The sequence below is a fragment of the Cinclus cinclus genome, chromosome 15 (genome assembly GCF_963662255.1).
Source record: "Cinclus cinclus chromosome 15, bCinCin1.1, whole genome shotgun sequence".
Classification (NCBI taxonomy): Eukaryota; Metazoa; Chordata; class Aves; order Passeriformes; family Cinclidae; genus Cinclus; species Cinclus cinclus.
The window spans coordinates 4,389,477-4,409,665 of NC_085060.1; the positions used below are offsets into that span (position 1 = coordinate 4,389,477).

The window sequence follows — 20,189 nt, forward strand, 5'->3', positions numbered from 1 at the left end:
CGTAGCAGCAGAGCGAGGAAACCACAACTCAATGGAGAGTGGGTGACAGTTTGGGAGCGCTGGCAAGCAACACTGCGAACCCACGAGGCTGCCCAGCGGGCAGCACGCACCATGCCTGCTAAACACAGGATAGATGGGACGCCCTTGATGCTGCCGAGGCTTCAGGCAACGGCATCGCAAGCAGCGAGCACCTCGGGTGGGGTGTCCATAACGCATCACGCCCGACGACCACCTTGAGCCAAGCAAGATCCATTTGGCCCCGTTCGGCCCTGAGAAGGCTGTTCCAACGCTGGGCTCCCACGCTGGGCAGGACCGCAGCAGCCAGCCCGAACAACGGCAACGCCAACTCGACCCACTCCGACGGCAAACCCGAGCGACGACGCCGGCATCCAGCCCCGGCAGCGGCAGCATCCACGCCGGCTGTTCGCGACGCCCCCGGGGTGATGCTGCAGCGTGCCAGAAACCCGCCGCGAACCCTGCGTTACCCCGACAGCCGCCCGCCCCGTCGCGTCCCGCACCGGGGAGCCGCTGCCCGGGGCTGGCCCGTACCTGCTCGTACCAGTCGCGGCTCGAACACGTGCACTCGGGCCACCAGCCCGGGCCGCTCCCGTTCACCTTGGCCGCGCTCTTCCCCGGCGCCGGCGGCGGCTGCTTCAGCGCGGCGGGGTCGCGGGCAGGGGGCCCCAGCTTGGCCTTGCCGCGGGCGGCGGGCGCGGCGCCCCCGGGTGCGGGCAGGGTCTGCGAGCCGTAGCCGCCGTAGCCGTACTGCTCGTGCTGCCACTCGCCGTAGGAGGGGGGGTCCATGCGCCGCAGGGCCGCCATCCGCGTTACCTCGTAGCACTCGGGGCACTTGCAGCAGTGGTGGTGCTTGTGCATCGCTGCCCTCACACCATAGAGCCGGCAGGGAGGGAGGGAGGGAGGCGGCGCGGAGGGGCGGAGGGAGATAGGGAGGAGGGAGGGAGGGATGCTCAGGGGGCGGCAGCGGCCCCCGCCCCGCGTAAGGCGCGCCTGACGCCTCTTCGCCCGCTCGGCGCCCCCGGCCTCGAGGGAGGAGGAGGAGGAGGAGGAGGAAGGGAGTGGGATGGTGTTACAGCGCGGTGATCTCCGCGGGGGCACGCCGCGGCATCGTCCGCAACGCCACTCGGTCCCGGGGCCGCTCCCGGCGCGGAGCGCGCGGCAGCAGCTCCGAGCCACTCCGCCGCATGGGGCGGTTCAGCCCGGTCCGGTTCGGCTCGGTGCGGGACCGCGACACCTGCGGCGGCGCCGAGCATCCCTCTTCCCCCTCCCCCGCAGCGGCCAATCCGTGCCGACGGAACCTCCGCGCCCCGCCCCGGCGGCGCAGCTCATCCATCCCCTCGCTCATCCATCCCCGCGCTCAGCCCCGAGCTCATCCATTCCCGAGCTCATCCATTCCCGAGCTCAGCCATCCCCGAGCTCAGCCATCCCCGCGCTCAGGGCAGACCCCGCCGCGCCACCCCCGCTGCCCCCCGCGCGGGCTGCATCCAGAAGGAGCAGAATCCTGCTCTGCGCTGTCTCACGCATCACCTTGCGGCTGCCCTCAGCCTGGCGCACCGGGCAGCCCTTGTGCAACGCCGTTCCTCCAGCCCTGCGCGCCCGTGGCAGCCCTGCCAGCTTTGTGACCGATTCCAAGAAGGGTTCACTTTGCTTCAGCTGTGGTCTGCACTGGAGCATGAAGTAATTTTTCCAGGTCTGAACTGGTCGCTAATCTGGCAGCAGTACCTCTGTTGCATCTCTGTATCAGTTCTCACCTTGCTTTTTTTGGAAATGTTACCTTCCACCTACTGCCATCAGGGATGGTAAAAGCAGAGCAAAAATGCCTGCTGGTGCAGCAGGGCAAGGGTGCTGCTCTCAGTGCAGCTCAGGCAGTCCTTCACCTCCTGCATAGAAGTGCAGGACTGGAAGAAGTTTAGAAGAGTCATCCAGACAAATGATGGGAAGAGAGAGAAAAAACAGTGAAAAACCCCATTCAGAACCTGAACCTGGCCTTCTAATGCTTGAAAGTTGTAAAATACACTAAGGTGGGCGAAAAGTTATTTAAAGAAATGGTACATAAATATGTAGAAGAACAAGAAAACATGCACAGGATATGGCTAAAAGATAGAAGCGGGAAAGGGCCACAAACTGAGTCACAAGATATGGTGGTGCAACACCTCAATTCAGGTTCCAAGGTCTGCAAAGCTCCTCCTGGCCTCCTGCAGCTGGTGTAATATGGCCCTGGGCATGTGCAGGGCTGTGGGAGGAGGAAGTGTATGATGGCTGGTCAGATAAATGTCCCTGCCCACCCCTTGTTCATTTAGCTCTTTAAACTGCAGTACAAAATGACTTCTGCACTTCACCTCCGCACACAGAGGTGCTCCTGCACCTGCAGGGTTTGCTCCCAAATGATCAAGTGAAATGCTTGCTTCTGGGTGAAGGGGAGGGGGCAGAAGACATCCCATAATCAGGATTGGTGTTGTCCCAAGTGCTATGTTCCCCACTGCACAGTGCACCTGTCCTCTCCAGCACTGCCTGCACTTCACTGTCTCTAGGCTGCTCAGGTCACCTCAATCACAAAGTGGCTTAATGCCACAGAATGGTGGAGTGGCTCAGACACTGAGATTTCCCTGCTGCAGGCTTACGGCACTAATAATGTTCCTGGACAAGCAAGTCTAGAGCACCTGCCCTCACCATGGTGACATCAAGCAGCCGAGCACAGCAGTGCTGCTGAGCCCTCGGAAAAGCTCCACAGGTGAGGGTCACCCTGCTGCTCCCCTGGGCTCTCTCTGGACAATTATTTGTCCCAGGGGCACCATGGCACTGACCCAAAGAGAGATGCACCAAGATGAAACCAATGGCTGCACACAAAGTGTTTCCTGGAAGAGCTCAGTGCCACAGGACGTTGCAGACCCCAGAAGATCACTAGAGCAGGGCAGGATGGGATGCTTGCATGCAAAACAAACTTGTTCAGAATTATCAACTGTTTGTGTGCATGGCAGGAAAGCCTGCAGTGTTGGCTTCAAGAGAGAACTTTACACTTCAGGTTTTAAGAAATTAGGATCATCTCCACATCTTCTACTGTTCCTTGTGTCATCAGATGGGAATGACAGGAGGGACTGGGGCCAGACTGAAACTGACAGAGGACTGCTGCACCAAAGTAGAGCAAAAAGCCTTGTAAAAAATGGCAGGTGGCCAGTGTCCCCCCATGAGAACAAAAGGACATTAATTCCTTGTTGGCTAGCCACCCATCGGCACCTCTGAGAAAACTTCATCAATGAGATGTTCTCAGTACCTAAGAATAACTAATTACTGCTCCATCCTGGCTGCAAACCTCCTTCCCACTGCAGTTCCCACCCTGGGATGGCATGGTTAGGTTTCAGAGATCGTGCTGTGGTCACCCAGTGAGGCATCTCCACTGCCATGGGCCTTCTCCAAAGCCATCTTTGGGACAAGGTCAGTCAGAAGTCCCATATCTGGAAGAGGCTGACTCGGGTGGGAGGAAAGCACAAGGGAACTGCACAAGCAGAGTTTGTCACCCCAACTGCTCACACCTGCCCTGCTGCAGACACATCTCCTGTCACTCTGTCCTGGGATGGGGGCAGGCAAGGACATGGACATTCACTAAGGGAGGAAGCGCAGAAGCAAAGGACAAGAGCTGTTAGGGGAAAATGGTTTAATAGAGATGAGTGAACAATAAAGAGAAGCATTTAATTTGATTTTTTTCCCCTCCCATTTTTTTTTTTCTCTTTTTGGTGCATCCTCCACAAGGAAGTCATTCGGTCCTCTCTATGCTTGGTCTCTGGCAGCCTTCACAGCCATTCATGCAATGAGAATCCCCACAAGGGAAACAGCCTCACTGCCAGCCCTGGAGTGCCAATATTACAGCCTCCACCCCACGCCACTTCCCCCAGCTCTCTTATCTGTTAGTGCCTCATTGCCAGTTGCAAACAGAGGGATCTTGAGCCTCAGCTGTCGCAGCTCTTTAGAGTCCTTCCTTAGATGGTTGCATCTCCCCTCCCCAAACCCCACATTTCCCATTTTAGCTGCCATGACAGTTGTTTAATTCCTGTGCGTTTGTAATGAACTGCATGTGCCACCTGCTAGCCCCAATTAAAAGGGAAAAAAGTAATCCACGGCTGCTGCTGCCTGCTTGCAATGTTCCCTAATGCTACACAGGACTCGGGATACCTAATCAAGTCTAAGAGTAGGCCAGGGCTGGTTGGCCAGGGGAATCTACATTCTGTACTTCTCCAGCTTGTTTTAGTGAGTAGTAGCATTTTGGCAACTGGGGGTGACTTTGCTGGGAGATTAAGTGATGTGGGCACCTGCACTGGGGTGCCCAGGCCTGTGTCTGGCAGGGCAGGCACAGTGCCCAGCACTTTGAGGCAGCTGTGGGCATCTTGCTGAAGTAATGTGAGCTTTGAGCAGAGTTATAGGAGATGGGAGCTGATTTCCAGGCAGGTGCCTTCATGGAGGGAAGTGATTTAAGAGCTCTCTCATCCTCTACCCCCTTCCTACCGGTATTCGGCCTGTCTTATTTAAATTCAGCTTTGGCAGCTGCTCTTTTTACAGGTGCTAATTTCAGCAAAGTGTCAAAAAATCCCCGGAGATTATGCTATTTACAAGGCACGAAGATGGCACAGAGCTAGGTTTTATCTGGTGTCACCAGCATTTCAGCCCCTGCTGCTGCTTCCTTCCTCTCGCATGAAGTCCTGCAGGAAGAGGAAGGCAAGTGTGAGGCACCAGACACTGTGGGTTTGTTGTACCTACAGCCCTTCTAGGAGGAGGGGATGAGAAGATGGGGCAGGCTGAAGGCAGCCAGTTCCTCACAGAAACAGCAGTCACTTTAGTGCTTGACTATCACCCAAGAGGAGCTGGACCCTGCCAAGGGAACCAAAGCCACGCGTTTGCTCTGAGCCTGGGTGCATACAGGGAATCTTTATAATGCTCAGGAGGAAGGGGAGGGCAGTTTTGCATGGGAGAGGTGCCTTTTCCCACCACAATCACCTGCAAAAAGACACCCAATACATGCATCCCAAGGAAGCTGGAGAGAAATATATCTGGGTGGGCAGGCTAGGAGGAGGTGAGCAGCAAAGAGCGGGACCAACAGAACCTGGCTCAGCCTGTCAGTCAGTTCCTTAACACAGACCCCACCTAGCAGGAATTTGCCATTGGCTGGGTCTGGGGCTTTTCAACTGGAACTTGAAGAGGGGCTCTGCAGAGCTGGCTGTACAGCTGTAGGTATATAGGGCTGGAAGCTCCTGTGAGCACTGGAGGGTTTGTGCAGTCACAGCTGAGCGGGAAGGGGCAGGGTAAGAAACATCTCACTCTGGCTGTTCCTTCCTGCCACCAGCAGCAATTCATGCCGGGAAATGTGCAGCTGGGATAATAATAACCAGGCATACCAAGGGACCAATAGCTCTCAGCACTCTCAGGGCGGATGCCCAACGAATTATTCTCCTCCAGGGCAAAACCATTTTTATTGTATTAATGATCCCTGATACATTGCCCAGTTGCTGCATCCTTGCTTGTGGCAGCAATGGCACAAGAGTCTTTAATAGACACCATTGTCAGGTTTCTGCAACTCACATCATGGGCAACTAAATGTCTTCCATGGCTGTGCTGGGGGAGTGGAGGGGACTGATGCAGACCTGAAGCAGGTCCCTACAGCAGTGCTCAGGCTCTTTCCCTGTAAAGGAGAGCCTGGAGGCATCATTTAGTAACAATCAAATGCAGCAGGCTTTACAGAATTCTTGACGACCTCACAATGCCCACAGCTGCTCTCCCCATCACCTGGCAGGGATGCTCCTGCTTTGTGTTGGAGCACTTGAAGCATGGGCTGTCTGTGGGTTGCCTTAATGCATTTCCCTCCGTAGTAGTGGGGAGCCTTGCTGCTGCAAGGGCATGGCAATTACAGCACTGACGTGTTCCATGGTCTGTGCGTGCCCGCTCCTTGTGTGTGCCTCATTTCCTTTACAAAATGACAGAGCAGAGGGAAAGTTTGACAGTGTGACCAGGGCACAACTTCACCACTCCACACCAGGGTCACAGCAAGGTGTTTTGAAATCTCACTATCTTTCAGAGAATCAGTTGCTATTTTTTTTTGGTCCTGTACCTTGATGTCTGGCTTGTGCCTAGTGTGACACCACCAGAAATCCTGTTTCCCTGGATCCTTCACTAGTCCCAAGCCGCCCCTGGGTATGCTCATATACTTCAGCCTTAGTGGGAGCCAAACACACCCTGCCTGAGCCGTACAGTCCTGGCTGTCTCTGCCTAAGCTGAAATGACCTTGGGGCCACAAAACCCCACAGGCTGACCCTCAGGGGCTCCTCAGCAGGAGCCGTCCCTGCAGGAACAGGTAGTCTGCTCAGAGTGGGTCAGCATGTGCTTCTGAAAGGGAGGCAAGGGCTCAGAACTACTCTGCCCAGACCTAGGGCTGCCCGGGCAGCACAGACCTGCCCAGAGGGACCTCTCCCCACATCCAGGGCACACAATGTCCCTTCCTCGATTATTCCCAACCTGCTTAGAGAACAAGAAGGGGAACTCTGTGGGGAACAAGCATTCTCCCCTTTCCCCTGGCCAGCCCTGCTCTAATCTGCCCTTTCCAGATGGAGCGAAGCCCATTCTGCAACTCCCACCGCCCACACTCAGTGACTCACAGGGATGCTGGTGCCTCATCCCGCCAGTGCTGCCCCAGAACACACTTTCCGGCAGGGAAACCTGCCCAGCCGCGGGGAGAAAAAACAACCCTGGTGTCCCTTGGAGCCACGGGCACTAGCGGTGAATGAGATCTACGCGCCCCGCTGGCCCGGCCCTGCCCCTTTAAGGGAGGAAGCGCTGCTCGGAAATTTGTGAATGGCTGTCCCCGCCCCCGCCGCGCGCGCCGCCCAACCGGCCAATCAGCGTGCGTGCCGCAGGCCCACAGGCGGCGCGCGGGGCCCTCTTAAAGGCGCACTGCCGGCACCCGCCCGTCCCCGCACGGCCGTTTCGGAAGCCCCGAGGTGACCTTCAAAGCAGGTCCCGGGGGCGGGTGGAGGAGCCGCTCCTGAGGCACAGGCACACCCGTGCCTTCCTTAAGGTGTGACATACTTGCAACACAAGCCCTGGAGGGTGAACGGTGCTGAGGGGTGACGTGCCAGTTTCCCTCACCCTGACCTCAGGGCTTGGACATGGGCTGCTCAGGCCGCAGGGACTGGACGTCCACACCGGCCAGAGCACACAGCTGGGCTGAGTTTCCCCCAAAGGCCATGAGCTGCCAAGCCATGGTGTGAGGGAGAGCAGGCAGGTGGAGAGCTGTTTCATCACCCTGCTCCTGTTCTAGGCCACATCAGGAACGCAGGAGTGCTCCCACAGCAGCGGAGCACTAAACCTTACGAAATCTTCCTGCAGAAACATCCCACGACCCTCAGCTGTGCAAAATCTATCACTGCACAGAGGGGAAATAGCTGTGCAGCACGTGCCAAGGGGGAGGGAATGAACAGTGCAACAATGGGATTGCAATAAACTCAGCTCCAGGTCCAGCCTGGTCTCCCCCTGCACTGCAGTGCAGTACCCCCTTCCTTGCTCTGCCACAGCTCCTCCCTCAGTCTGCTGTAGCCCAGGCTGTGAAATGATCTGGTCTAAAAATACCCCTTGAAAGGGGGGACAGCCTGGCAGGACATTGCTCTGTTTCCTGGACACGTGCAGGTGGGAGGCTGTTTGTGAGGATGGCGAAGCGATGTTGGCCAGGCAGAATGGTCTCCATGCCAGTGCTTTGGGCACAGACATTGGTGTACCTGAGCAGTGCCAGCACCTACAGCTATCCAGGCCACGGACTGTGGGAGGCCTTTGTTTGAGCCTCAATATTTGGAATAATTTTTAGGTATGATGGCACCGAGACTCCTACAAGGTGCTTTGTACCTGCAGGCTGCAAGGCTCTGGCAGGTGCTGCCCTGGGGTGAAGCCTTGCTTCCTGCAACAGGGCAGAGATTGGCTTGACATGCTGTCACTGCTGCAGCCACGCACAGTTGAACCCTCCCAGAGCAAACAGATCAAGGCACGAAGAGCCAGCACACAGCAGAGAGTACCTTTCCAAGGGCTCACGCTTGGATTCACAAGCGGGATGATTTCCAAACCCATGCTCATTTACTGTCCTCCCCCTGTACTTCCCCTGGCTCCTACCAAAGCAGAGGATAATACATCTCTCAGCATAGCTTGATACTGATCCTCCAAATCCTAAAGACCATAAACCTTCATGAGCAGTTATCATGGCTGCTCTATTTATAACAGTGCCAGTACTGCCTCTGCCACCAGAATCCTGATCTCTGTCCAGCCTGATGCCATTAAGATGCAGCGACATTCCCCCAGTTCCAGCACTCCAGATAGAAAGCAGCTGGCCTGCCAGGCTCTGCCTTCAAGCTTGGTTTGTTTCTTTAAAAATGGTGAGGAGAGCTTGCTTGTTTTGCAGAAATGCACCTGGGGAATTTGTCCTCACCCTCCTGAGATGCTGGGATGGCTGTGAGGGGGAGTGGAATGTGGATGGGTGGAGAAGGTGGCACATCCCATGCTCTGGCTTCACATTCCTGAGCTCCTGGTGTGTCTGTGCTACAGGAGGCAGGCTCCAGCAGTTTGCTCGGGTTGCAGCATGAATACAGTCAACCACCTGACAAGGCAAAGCAGGAAAGGAAGAACCTGGGTGCTGCTGTGTGGACCCTGCATCAGCACATTTGGCAAACTTGATGAGCAGAGCAGACAGAGTCCCACCCACCAGAGGCAGTGCAGTGGCTCACTGAGCTCCTGGCTGAAGCACTGATGGACCTGGCTGCTGATCAGCCCCCATCCTGCTGGAGATGCCTGTGTCTTGGTTCTTGATTTCAGAGCTACACATGAAACCCATCAGTGTGAATCTCAGCGTGCAAGTTGCTCCAGCAGCTGTGCTCCGTTGGGGACTGGCAGACACAGACACTACATGGAGGCAAAGCTGAAGCACTGATCTGGAGGGAGGATGGATGCACTCCAAGCCTGTCTGGATGGCAATGGAGCATGGGTCTCTGTTGGACACTCCTTAGAGCCTCCCCCTCACTGTTCCCTTTCTGCCATTGAGTGGGGAGAGCTGCATGCACTCACACCATCAAAATACCTTCAGACAGTGACAATGACTTGGGCGAATGGAGACACCACATCCATCAAGATTTTCCTATGCTGCACAGCCAGAAACACCTTGTGTCTGCAAGGATCTTCCTTTTGCTGCTGGTTTTAGACAAAAAGTCCTCAAGTAGAGTAGGAATAGGTGACCATGCATGAGATTTTGGTTTGACAGCCTGACAGCTCTACTGACTTCATCCTTTGCTGAAGCTGGATATTGAGCTGGGAGAACTGAAGTCTAAGCATGTTCATCTCTTCAGCAGGAATAGTAAGAGCCTCTGGTAAGGTGAGGCCATTCAACCCCAAAATGTCCACGAAAGTGACAGCTCTTACTGACACAGCCCTTGCTGACACCCCCTTTGAGCAGCAGCATCCCTGGGACACAGGCAGCCGGCTGCCCAGCTGGGTGTCCCTGCTGTGGAGGGCTGATGTGTGGTTCAATCTATCTCTGTGTGTTACTACAGGCAGACACCCTCTTGAATTCAGCATTTTGGCTTTTGAGCCTATGTCTGCAATGTCAAAACACAAAATTGCTGGAGAGCATCTGAATGCTCTGAAGCGACCTCTAGGCACAAAATGGTTCAAGTAACACTGGGCAGCAGCTTCTGGGCGGGGGTTGCTGCTTTTCTTCTCTGCTTCTCCTAAAATGCTCTCCCTTTTGCATGGGGATGCTATGGGGAGGGGGGAGCTGCCCCAGGAGCTGGTTGCTTCTGTGGTCCCATTGCTTGAACATTAGCCACTTCCTGGGATTTTGGGGGTGGCAGGGCCAATGCTGATGGGCTCAGGTAGAGATAAAGCAGTGATGTGGTACAGTCTGGCCTGCAGCAATGGCTACAGCTGCCTGCCCAGTCAGCCCACAGAGAGGGCACGGCATGGTGGGGACAAGCAGGGCACATGCAACCAAACAACCTGACAGGGGCTTCTTGCTGGGGCTGCATTCATTGTCAGACATTCACCTGCATCAGAGATCTGCCTCACTTCCCTGACGCTCCATGCAACAGCAAACAGCTCCTTGGTGCTTCCCCTCTCCTGTATCTCACAGAGAAAATGGAGAGCGGTGAGGCTGCAGCCAAGCCAGGGGAGCAGGGAATTCACAGTTGGCATTTCTGCAGCTGCAGCACCTGCCACATGCCCACCCCATCCTGACCCACTGCTCCTGGCAGGCAAAGGTGCACAGCACGGGAACGCCCTTCGGTCTGGCCACAGGCACACCGGGAAATAGGAAAAAACACTTGAGAGAAGGACGGGAGAAGCACACAGCCTGTCGCCACGCTGGCAGCACAGCTTGCCTTTCTCTCCCAAATGCCCCAGGGAGCTCCATGGACCTGTTTGGTGCTTGAGCTGTGGATTATGGGGCAGAGGGATGCATCTTCTTCTGCAGCAAGTGCAGCAGAGAGGGCTCCCAACACCCTGACAGGGCGTTTCTGCCGGAGCCACGTCCTGCCTGGGACACAGGGAGGGGGACTGAGACATTTCTGGCCTCAGCCCCACAGGGCTAAAGCACAGACTGTACTTCTCACGCTGTGGGCACGCTCTGAGGCATTCCACACACCCGGAGCCTGCCGGAGCAGCAGTGACCCCTGCCAGCGAGGTTTCTTATTCACCGGTGATTTCAGAGCATGCATGGAATGCCTGTCCTCTGAAGCAGCCTTGCCTGCGCTCTCCATCATATCGGGACCTGCTGTTGCTCCGTGTCAGCTGTCAGGCTGAGCAAGGGGAGAGCTGTGGCGCTGGCGTCGGGCAGCACAGCGAGGAACGCCTTGGCAGACGGGAGGGATGCACGGGCAGGAGGAGGCGGAGGGGCGGCCCCGCACTGGCGCGGTGACAGGGATGAAATCAGAGTGGCTGCAGAGCCGCGCTGGGAAGCAGGAGAGGGTGGCAGGGGAAGAGCAGCGCTTCCTCGCAGGCGCAAAGCTCTGCTCATCAGCGGCATTGTTCCTCTTTCATTTATCTTTACAGCTGGCTGCTCCCTGCACAGAGGATGAAAACGGCGTTTACTGAGAGGAGCAGCCTCCCTGGCAGCCTGGGAGCACAGGCGAGTGACACCGGCCACAGGAGCATCCTCGTGAGTCTTCCTGCAGCACAGGCACTTAAACCCTGAGCAGCCCTGCTGAGGCAACCACGGGGCTTGGGAAAAGGTTGAAATGAAGGAATCAGCAAATAAAACCCCACAAGCCCCAGAACTCAGGCAGGATTGTGCCTCTGTCAGCCTAAAGAGGGTGCTTTATCTGGCAAAATCCCTTTGCTCTTGCCCCGTTGAGGGCTGAACATCCATTTTCCCACGGAGGGATGGTTTCAGCCCAATAAGCCTCAACAGGAAGCACATGTTGTTGCTGTATTTACCGGCACCTCTTCCTTTGTAGCAGCCATTTGCCGCTGCAGGGCTCTTCAGAGCACACCCATAACCTTAACAGCAGGCAGAAATTTCCTGTTCCTGGAAGCATTTGTGTGGAGAGGCCAACTATTTGACATGCATCTTCCTGGCTGAAGCAGGTCACGGTAGCTTTTGCTCTGTTAACAATGCCATGGAGCGCTGCGGGCAGGGGAGAGGACAGAGCCAGGGCAACAGGAAACTTATTTACATTGATGGATGCAATAAGAGAATTGCACTTACTTCAGGTAGGAAAAGACAGTTCATCACGTTGCCTGTTATCAGTGGCAGGGTGTCCACTAGAGCTCTTGTTCCTGGGCTGGTGGCACCAGGGTGGCAGCTGGTGCTCCCCTGCCCTAGCATTAACTGCCACCTATTATAAAAGCATCCCTGGTTCTTCCAAATGCAATTGGCCATCTCAGGTATTTTTTCTGAAACCCGCTTTGGAAACGCCTGCGGCAAAAAAAGCACACACTGAAGGCTGGAAAGCAAGAAGTCCCCATGCAGCAGGGCAGGAGCCGGGTGTGTAGGTGTTGTCCAGCCCTGGTACTGTCCTGCATGCTGTGGGTGTTGAGAACTGTCACGGGATGTGATGCTGGCAGGAGCTGAGGTGTCCTCAGTGCCTTCATGCAGGAGTGAAGGATGAGAAACAGGGCCTGTGCTGTGGTCCAGCAGCACAGCCTGCCCCAGACACCTGATCCTGTCTCACAGGGGACTGCAGGAAATGCTTCCCTCTGTCAGGGCAAGGCCTGTATTCAGCAGTGAAGGTGACATCCTGGGAAAGGCTCACCACTGTGATGAAGGACTTTGCATCCCAGCACAGGGGCTGCTGCAGAACAGCTCTGCTCAAGCCTGCAGCTCTCCAGCACTGCTTGCCTCCAGTTTTCAGGAAAGCTGCTGGGTTTCTGCAGAATGCCAAGTTTCAGGCAGGACTACAGGCCTGGCAATACCTGGCACTGAACACTACCATCCTAACAGCTTTTCACCTCCAGCTCCCTGCTCTGCCTGCAGCCATGCTGTGAAATGACCATCATCTGGGATGAAGGAGGTTGCAGATGAGAGCCCTGCCAGGGTACAGTCCTCCCAGAGTCCCAGTCTGCCCACCCAGGTCCCCACTGTTCCTCCCTCTCAGGGCAGTGACCCCTGCTTGGGGCTGGCAGCTGCAGCCCCTGCTAATGGGTGACCCCTAAAGCTCCAGCACCTGGCACCAAGGACTGGCCCTATGCTGACACAGGCTAGGAAAGAAGAAGGCTGAAAAGAATGACAGGAATTATTTCAGGTCTGGAACAACCTGCCTCAACAGTGAGCGAGTGAAGAAGCCAATCTGTTTAGTTTATCTAAGGGAAAGTTAAGAGGGAACTTAGAAGCATCTATAAATACCTACATGTTGGGAACATTTCTGATTGCCAAGGTCCTTCATCCTAGCAAACAAAGGCAGCAAGATTTCCTGGTGCTGGGAGCTAAACCAAGAGAAATACAGGCTAACAGTAAAATACAGATTTTAATGTGAAGGATAAATAATCATCAGGCCAACCAGGCCAGGGACAGAGCAGATTTGCCATTGCATGAAGCCTTAAAATCAAAACTAGGTGTCTGCTGCTAAAGGAGACATTGCAACTCAGCCAGATATTTGGGGCTGGATGCAAGAGCTGCTGTATTTCATGGCCTGGGACAGTTAGGAAGAAAATCCCTTAAAATCACAACAGAATCTGTTCCAAATTGCTCAGGCTCTCACCCCCTCATGGGTTTTGCCCTGTGATTCCCCTGTGGTGGTGGTGGTTCCCACCCACTGGCAAATGGAAATCAGCAGCCAAGCTCATCTTCTTGTCATATTCAGAAAACCACTGTCTCGCCCTTCAAAAACTGCTAAAGATACGGTGAATGATTGAAAATGTAGAGAGAAACAAGAGAAGAGGAGAAATTAAACAGTAAGAGGAAAAAAAATGGGGTGTTACCCATTTTATTGCAGTCCAGAAAAAGAAGGGAAACATTTAAAAAAGGACAGAAAAGAGGCAGTGCAATTTTTGTATTTAAAATACTTTGGAAGAAGACTTAGACTTAGCAAACAAGCATTATTTCAAACTTTGCCAAGAAAAACAACATTTTCATATAATTTTAAATCTGTGGTGAGCTCCATTCTTCCTGGCCACTTCATCCTTCCCAAAGTGCATTTTGCCCTTCACTCATCCCTGAAACTCCCCTCAAATGCGTAGCCCAAACGATTTTCTTGTACCAGGTGGAGGCTGAGCTTTACGATGCACATCCAAATAAATGGTGTTTCCAAGTAAATAAGACAGCAGAGAAAAGCTCCCGGGAAGCTGAGGAACGGACCTGCCATTTAAAAGCTCGGAGAAAAAAATATGGAAATCTGCAACGTGGGAGAGTGCCAGTGCTGGGGGCGAGAGAGATGGGCCTGGGAGGATTTCCAGCTCCACGCAGCCTCTTTATTCCTGCGCCACATCCACCTGTCACGCGAGCCCTGAGGGCTGACACGGGGCCACGGCAAGTGCTAACGCAAGGGGATGATTTCAGTGCCATCCAGCCCCTGGCACAGGTGACCGCTCGACTTTCTGGTGTGTGCATCAGCAGAACAGCCAGGAGGACACACTGCCAGCCCCAGGGGAGGGCAATGCCATCCCTGCAGTGCTGAGAGCACGCGGCCCTGGCGCTGTCCCCTCAGTGCCAGGCGCTGGCAGGACTGGCAGGGTGGGAGGTGGCGTGGGGCGCACGGAGGCTCACCTGGGGCAGGGTGCTGTGAGAGCTGAGCACCAGGCTGCAGACACTGGCTGGTGCCTCCGTCCGCCGTGCTGTCACCCTCACCAGCCGTGGTGGTGTCCCTGGAGCAGTGTCCCCAGCTCCCATGGCGAGCTTCTGCTCACGGTCCCAGGAGCAGTCCTGAAACAAGACAAGTGGAGGGACACGTGGGTAGGGCAGGCCAGTTGCCTCCAGGCTCTCCACTGCTTCTGGAAGGGCCAAAATGAGCTTTTCCTCATGCAAGGGGAATAGTGCCTTTGATGGGCATCCCTCCTCTCACATCAGCCTGCGTGGCACTGGCCCCAGGGCTAGCAGGGTCACTGCAAGCAATGATGGAGGTTTGCTGGCCTGAGACTCTGGGACTATGCCATTGCTGGGTTGCATTTCATGTTTCAGCAACACAAGACACCTCAAACACATTTTTTTGGAGAAAGGAGGAAGGATTTGAAGGTGTCAGTGGCTCGGGCTGTGTTCAGTGCAAGAAAGCCCTGTGACTGGACGCTTTTTTCATCCCCCTTACAGACAGAGCACGGTGGAGGGAGCAGGGGCACCACTCACACCAGCTGTGCAAGGCCCACAGTTGCTTCCCCGCTTGTTTCCACACTGATTTTTTTAATGTCCTTATTCAATGTCACATTTCTTTAGGAATGCATAGACTGGCCTGACTGATGGCTATTGCCAGCAGAATTCACTGTTGGATGGATCAAAGCTACAGGACACCCAAAATAACCAAAGCAGGATCCCACTGCCTATGGCATAACAGCACCAAAAATTTGTTCTTAAACACATACTAGAGTTGCAGGTTTGACTTTAACTAGAGGGACTGGCAATGTGAAGGGGGTCAAGAAAAAATGGGACTGAAGCAGTTCCTGAGTCAGAGGAACACAAATATCTCCTGCAGTGATTGTGGGCAGTTTTGTCCCCCTTGTTCTTGATCCCCAAACTCCTTTAAAGGATTCTTCCTTAGATTATATCATTCAGCTCCATCTTCCCCATGTGACACTTAAATTTGGAGTTCCCCCAGCTTTACGATAGGAAGCCAGTTCAATCTGTGAGGCAAGAAAAGGTGTTTATCTGATACAGTTATTTCACTGAAAGGAGGAATCCCTGAATTTTTTCATTTCTGCACAAGTGTATCCCTAGATTAGTGGGATCCAACAGCATCCCATGGCAGGGCAGTGAGTGGGGGATGGAGGCAGTAAGTGGGAGATGGAATGAAGGCCTGCAAAGACACAAGGCAATTTTATTTACCTTGGTGCTTTTGAGATAACTGCGACCCTACTGCTCAATTCCTGCCTCTCCACCTGGTGCTGTATCTTTTAGAAAGCTGTTAAAAATCGAAGTGAATGCAAATAAGAGAGACAAAAGTTATCTGTGAGCTGGGAAAAAAATCCTGAAAAAGGAAACTTGAAAGACTCAACCTACTTCACTTATCAAAAGTGGCTGGATCAGAGAGCTGAAATGCCTCCATGGGAGACAGCATCAGACGGGAGCAACTAATCCAGCTGCAGCTGCAGAACAGGAGCCAGAGCTGGAGCTATTTGCATTATGGAGTAATTCAATTAACACTCGTGAACCAGAGAGGTTGACTCATTAATGAGACAAGCTATCACAGAGAAAGTGTGGGAACAGCCTGGCTGTGAGCTGGGCAGACTGTCGTGGCCAGCAGCCTGCTGTGCCCCTTGAACCCCTCAGCGCAGGAGTGTGCAGGGTCTGGCCCTGCAGTAGAGGGTGGCTCTTACCTCAGGTAGGCTTTGGGGCTCTCTGGGTGTGACTGTGGAACTGGACTCACTGGCCCCAAGCTGCTGCCTGGCTGTGCCATGATGTGCATCCAGGCTCGGAGACTGCACGGGTGCAGAGCGCAGTGTGAAATCATAGAATTCATGGATATCTGCAAAACAGCAGGAGAAACATCCTCAGGACCAGGAGGCAGGCTGATGCCTGATAGCAGCCTCTGTGGGATGTAGCACCTGCGACCTTCCACTCTGCCCCCAGGGTCTGAGCCCTCTGTACCCTGGGAGAGGGCTCTGCTGGCTCCCTGTGCTTGCTGTGGTGTCCACCACACCTCCTCTGCAAGGCAAGAGGTGTAGTGGGGTGCCTAGCTCACTGTGCAGTGCCCATGGCTCTGGAAGGCATGGGAATGTCCATGGAGCAATGACCACACAGTCCACAGGGACTAAGAGCAAACTCTGCTCACTAGCATCAATCCAAAAGCCATCCTGCTCTCCTCCAGGCTGTGCCAGCCCCAGGCATGGTGGCCTGTCCCTTCTGCTCTGAAAAGCCCTCTGCACCAGGCAGGCTCCGCATGCCTGCCCTGATGCTGATGTGTTATTCCCTCCTCATCACTGACCCCCAGCACCCCTGGCCTGTGAAAGGGCTCCCTTCTCAGGGGGACAGGCAGAGAAGCCACAGAGCACTCAGTGTACAAGCTCTAAAGCTGATGACTACAGCTCTGCTAAGCCCAGCTCCCTCCCTGCCATCTCCCCTCTTCCCACCTAGCATGATGCAACCTGCACACTGCCACAACAGATATCCTCATTCTGGGTTCCAAGGACCTGAGTTTGCTGCTGTAAACCATAGTTGGTGTAGAGAGAGGTATGAAAATGGGGTATCCCAGCCCTCACTACTCCAGAGACAGTTATGGGATGAGAGTGGGACCTGAGAGCAGCTGCCCAGGTATAGTTCCAGAGGGGCTTCTGGGAGCCCAGACCCTCTCCTAGCCCAGCCAGGAGGATTTTAACCTCTCCAGGTCACACACAGAGGATTCCAAGGAGCAGAAGGGCTGCAGTGGGCTCTGCTCCTCCCTAAGGAAGCTCCCACTCCTGCACACTCAGGCAGCTGCTGGCCCCTGGCAGCCACAAGTTATCTCCAGAGCCAGCACCTCCAGAGTGATCAACATATCCACTGCAGAAGTGTTTAATTTCAAACAGGAAACTACATCAGAAGTGAGAAGTTGTTTTTATGAAGAAACTGAAAGGGGTAACAAAAACTTGTGGGAAACTTTGAGCCTATTTAGAGAGACCCACTGGGACATCAGAACAGGCATGAAGTGTGTGGCTAGAAGATACTGTAAAGGCAAAAGGGAGGAAAGCAAGGCTTGACTGCAGAGGAAGAGAAGCTATTGAAAATGAGAAGACATTCATCTAAACTGCTGAAGCTGCATCTAAATGAGAAAACCAGAATGGATGGTAAATGCTGACAGGTTAAAGGTAAAGTTCAAAGAGGTCGGCCAAAAAAGTTTGGTAAGTGCCTTCCAAAAGCCATAAAAACAGTAATAAATCCCTTCAAGCACCTGGGAAACAGGAAGCCTGGCAGAGCCAGCAGGGCCAAAAAGTCAAGGCAGCATAAATGAACACTTGAAGCAGGAAAAGACACAGCAGGAACCTGAGCTCATTTTCTGTACCTGTGTCTGCTGTGGAGGAAGCTGAAGAGTTCCTCTTCTGTGCGCCACTTGAAGGGCAAGCTGTGGGTCTCAGCGTGAAGGGGATGTGGCCATTCCCATGGCACTCCCTGGGAGCTCATGGATGAAGAACCTCCACTTGCCCTCCAGTCTGCTATTTCTCACCTGAAACTATGCCACACCATGGCATCAGGAGGCATTAAATACCCAAGTCACAAAGATTTCAACAGGAAATCTGGTGTGCACTGGCAGTGTAAGCAGCGACATGCTGACCACTGCCTGAGGCCATCCCCCAGGTGTAGCAGGATGCTCTGCCTAAGCAGACATACAGCAGCTGGAAATTTGTCTTACAAGTTCATCAGTGAAGGCCTGAGTGAGGGGTGTCTGCTGAGCACTGATAAGATCAAGTGAGGAAGGACTGCTGTTCTTAGTGCTGAAGAATACTGAGACCAGCTTGACCAGACTCTCACAAGGACATGCAAGACACGCTCCCTGACTGGAGCTGGGAGCAGCCAGAATGATATGGACTCCATGATACAGAAGTGAGAGTCAGGAGTGGTGAGAAGAAGAAACTAAAGTGCTGCTCATGCCTTTTTCAGCACAAAGCATATTTTGCTGATTAAGTCTGATAACACATAGTCTAAAAAATGCATATGACTGACAGTCAATCACTTTATACTGTAAAAGGCTAGTCACACTTTTACACAGTGAGGACTTCTATTATACCTCCCTCAGATGTGTGAAGACCCTTCTCTTGAGTGGGGACAACCTTCAAGGTCACTCCTCTAGGCTGAATCAAAGAGATTTTGGTCATTGATATGGGTGAGTAACATCAATCTCTACTTAATAATTGTTCAGCTAGCTTTAATATAATTACTTTAATATTGCTTCAAAAACAGTGCACTACACTAGTAGTTATAGCTATCCATATTGTTTAGTAAATAATTCTGATTAAGCTCTTTTTTTTTCTCTAATCCTTATCATTATTGTAATAAATATAAACAAATCCTTTAATATATTTATATAAATACATTAGGCTTATCATCCTTAATCCTGTGGGACAAAGTTGTATAAAGGTTCAATTACACCTGTATAATCCTTTAGACATATACCACTGATGAAGTCTGAGGCTAAATTGGATCCAGCTGCACTTAGGCTCCTCTCTGAGGATGGGTTTAGAAAAGAAGGGTGTCCTTTCTTCACCCTGTGACTCAACAGGAGGGTTTGTATAATAAACTCTGTCTGGAGCTCCCACTCTGCCCGTAACACCAGGGATACTTTCACAGAGCAGGGCTGCGTGCCCAGGCACAATTCCCCATCCTCTCCCCCAGTGCTTAACTACGTGTCCATGCACTGCAGCAGCACATCTCTGGTGCAGATGATATGAGAGCAGTTTCAACCCCCATCTTCCAGCTCCCAGGGGCTGCCTGGTCTTCTGACCTCCCAGCTGTAGGGGCAAAGCTGATATAAATCTCAGCTGCTGGCAGACCAGCTGGGTGCCCAAGGGCAGCTCAGCCAGGCTCTGTGGCTGCCCAAGTGCAAGGGAGCACTGTGTCACTGCCTGGCATCAGTGCCACTTTTGGAGCTGCTGTTTTGTGCTGCCAGGCTGTGTCCTGTGCCCTGGGAGACATGTGGCAACTGGCAACGACGGGACGAGTGGGAGTCTCCAGATGTACCCACTGCACCTGGGGCACCCCTTCTACAGCCCCCTGGCTGCCAAACAGGCTGCTCTGGCAGCCCCTGGAACCCTCTCAAATCAGACACGAGGTCACAGCAAGCACTCATTTCACAGCCAGAGAAACTGGACTTTGTTTTCGTGCTAAAACATCTCTCCCTCTGGTTATAAAAATAATAATTGTGCAACAGGATAGCAGCAGCTTCTGGCTGCATGGATTACGTTGGGAACACACAAAACTTTGCAAGAATGAAAACAGGATTTGAACAGCCCCGTTGTGGAGGTGTGCTGCTGCTGGCATCCCCGTTTGTCACCCATCTGCTGCAGGAACACAGCCTCGGGCAGCCAAGCTGGCAAGGTGCCTGAAGGGCAGGAAACTTGTCCCCTGAAGCAGCCACTCTCCACCTCCAAAACCCTCAGCCCAGTTTAGCTGCTTGCCAGAAGAGAGAATTGTTGCTGGCACCAGGGATTAGAGGAGTTTCAGGATTGGTGGACAGGGTTCAGGCAGCAAAAGACAGAAGTACATTTTAGGACACATGCACGTGGCATTAAGATAATCTAAATATATGCTGGTTTCCCTTGTTTCTTATGGCCATTAGAAATTGCACACAAGTCTGCCCCACCTGTGCACTTTAAGAGCAGCACTACCTGAAAAGCCTCTGTAAGAGGACTTTGTGGTAGCAAAAGGTGAAGCTGCAAGTTTTGTCTCACAGCCCAATTTCTGTGTCATGACATGTAAATCCATTCTGGATCTAATAAGGAAAAGTAACTTGAGATTTACAGAGATTAGAATTTTTTTAAACAATTTTTCCTGGTGCTAACATGTCAAATGAATGTCATTAAATATTTCTATAGCACCAGCATCTGTG

General features: G+C 53.4%; 1 protein-coding gene across 5 annotated transcripts in view; it reads right to left on the minus strand.

Moving 5' to 3' along the window:
• The window catches only part of DLG3 (discs large MAGUK scaffold protein 3), a 79,625-nt gene that overhangs the window by 53,617 nt on the left and 5,819 nt on the right, over positions 1–20,189 (minus strand). For 4 of the 5 annotated variants that reach the window (XM_062503046.1, XM_062503045.1, XM_062503044.1 and 1 more), the window contains exon 1: positions 550–876. In XM_062503046.1, coding sequence (XP_062359030.1) covers positions 550–876 — 327 coding nt within the window. Of the gene's footprint in view, positions 1–549; positions 877–14,230; positions 14,387–15,987; positions 16,137–20,189 lie in introns of those variants that run through there. The other variant, XM_062503042.1, reaches the window with a different exon arrangement.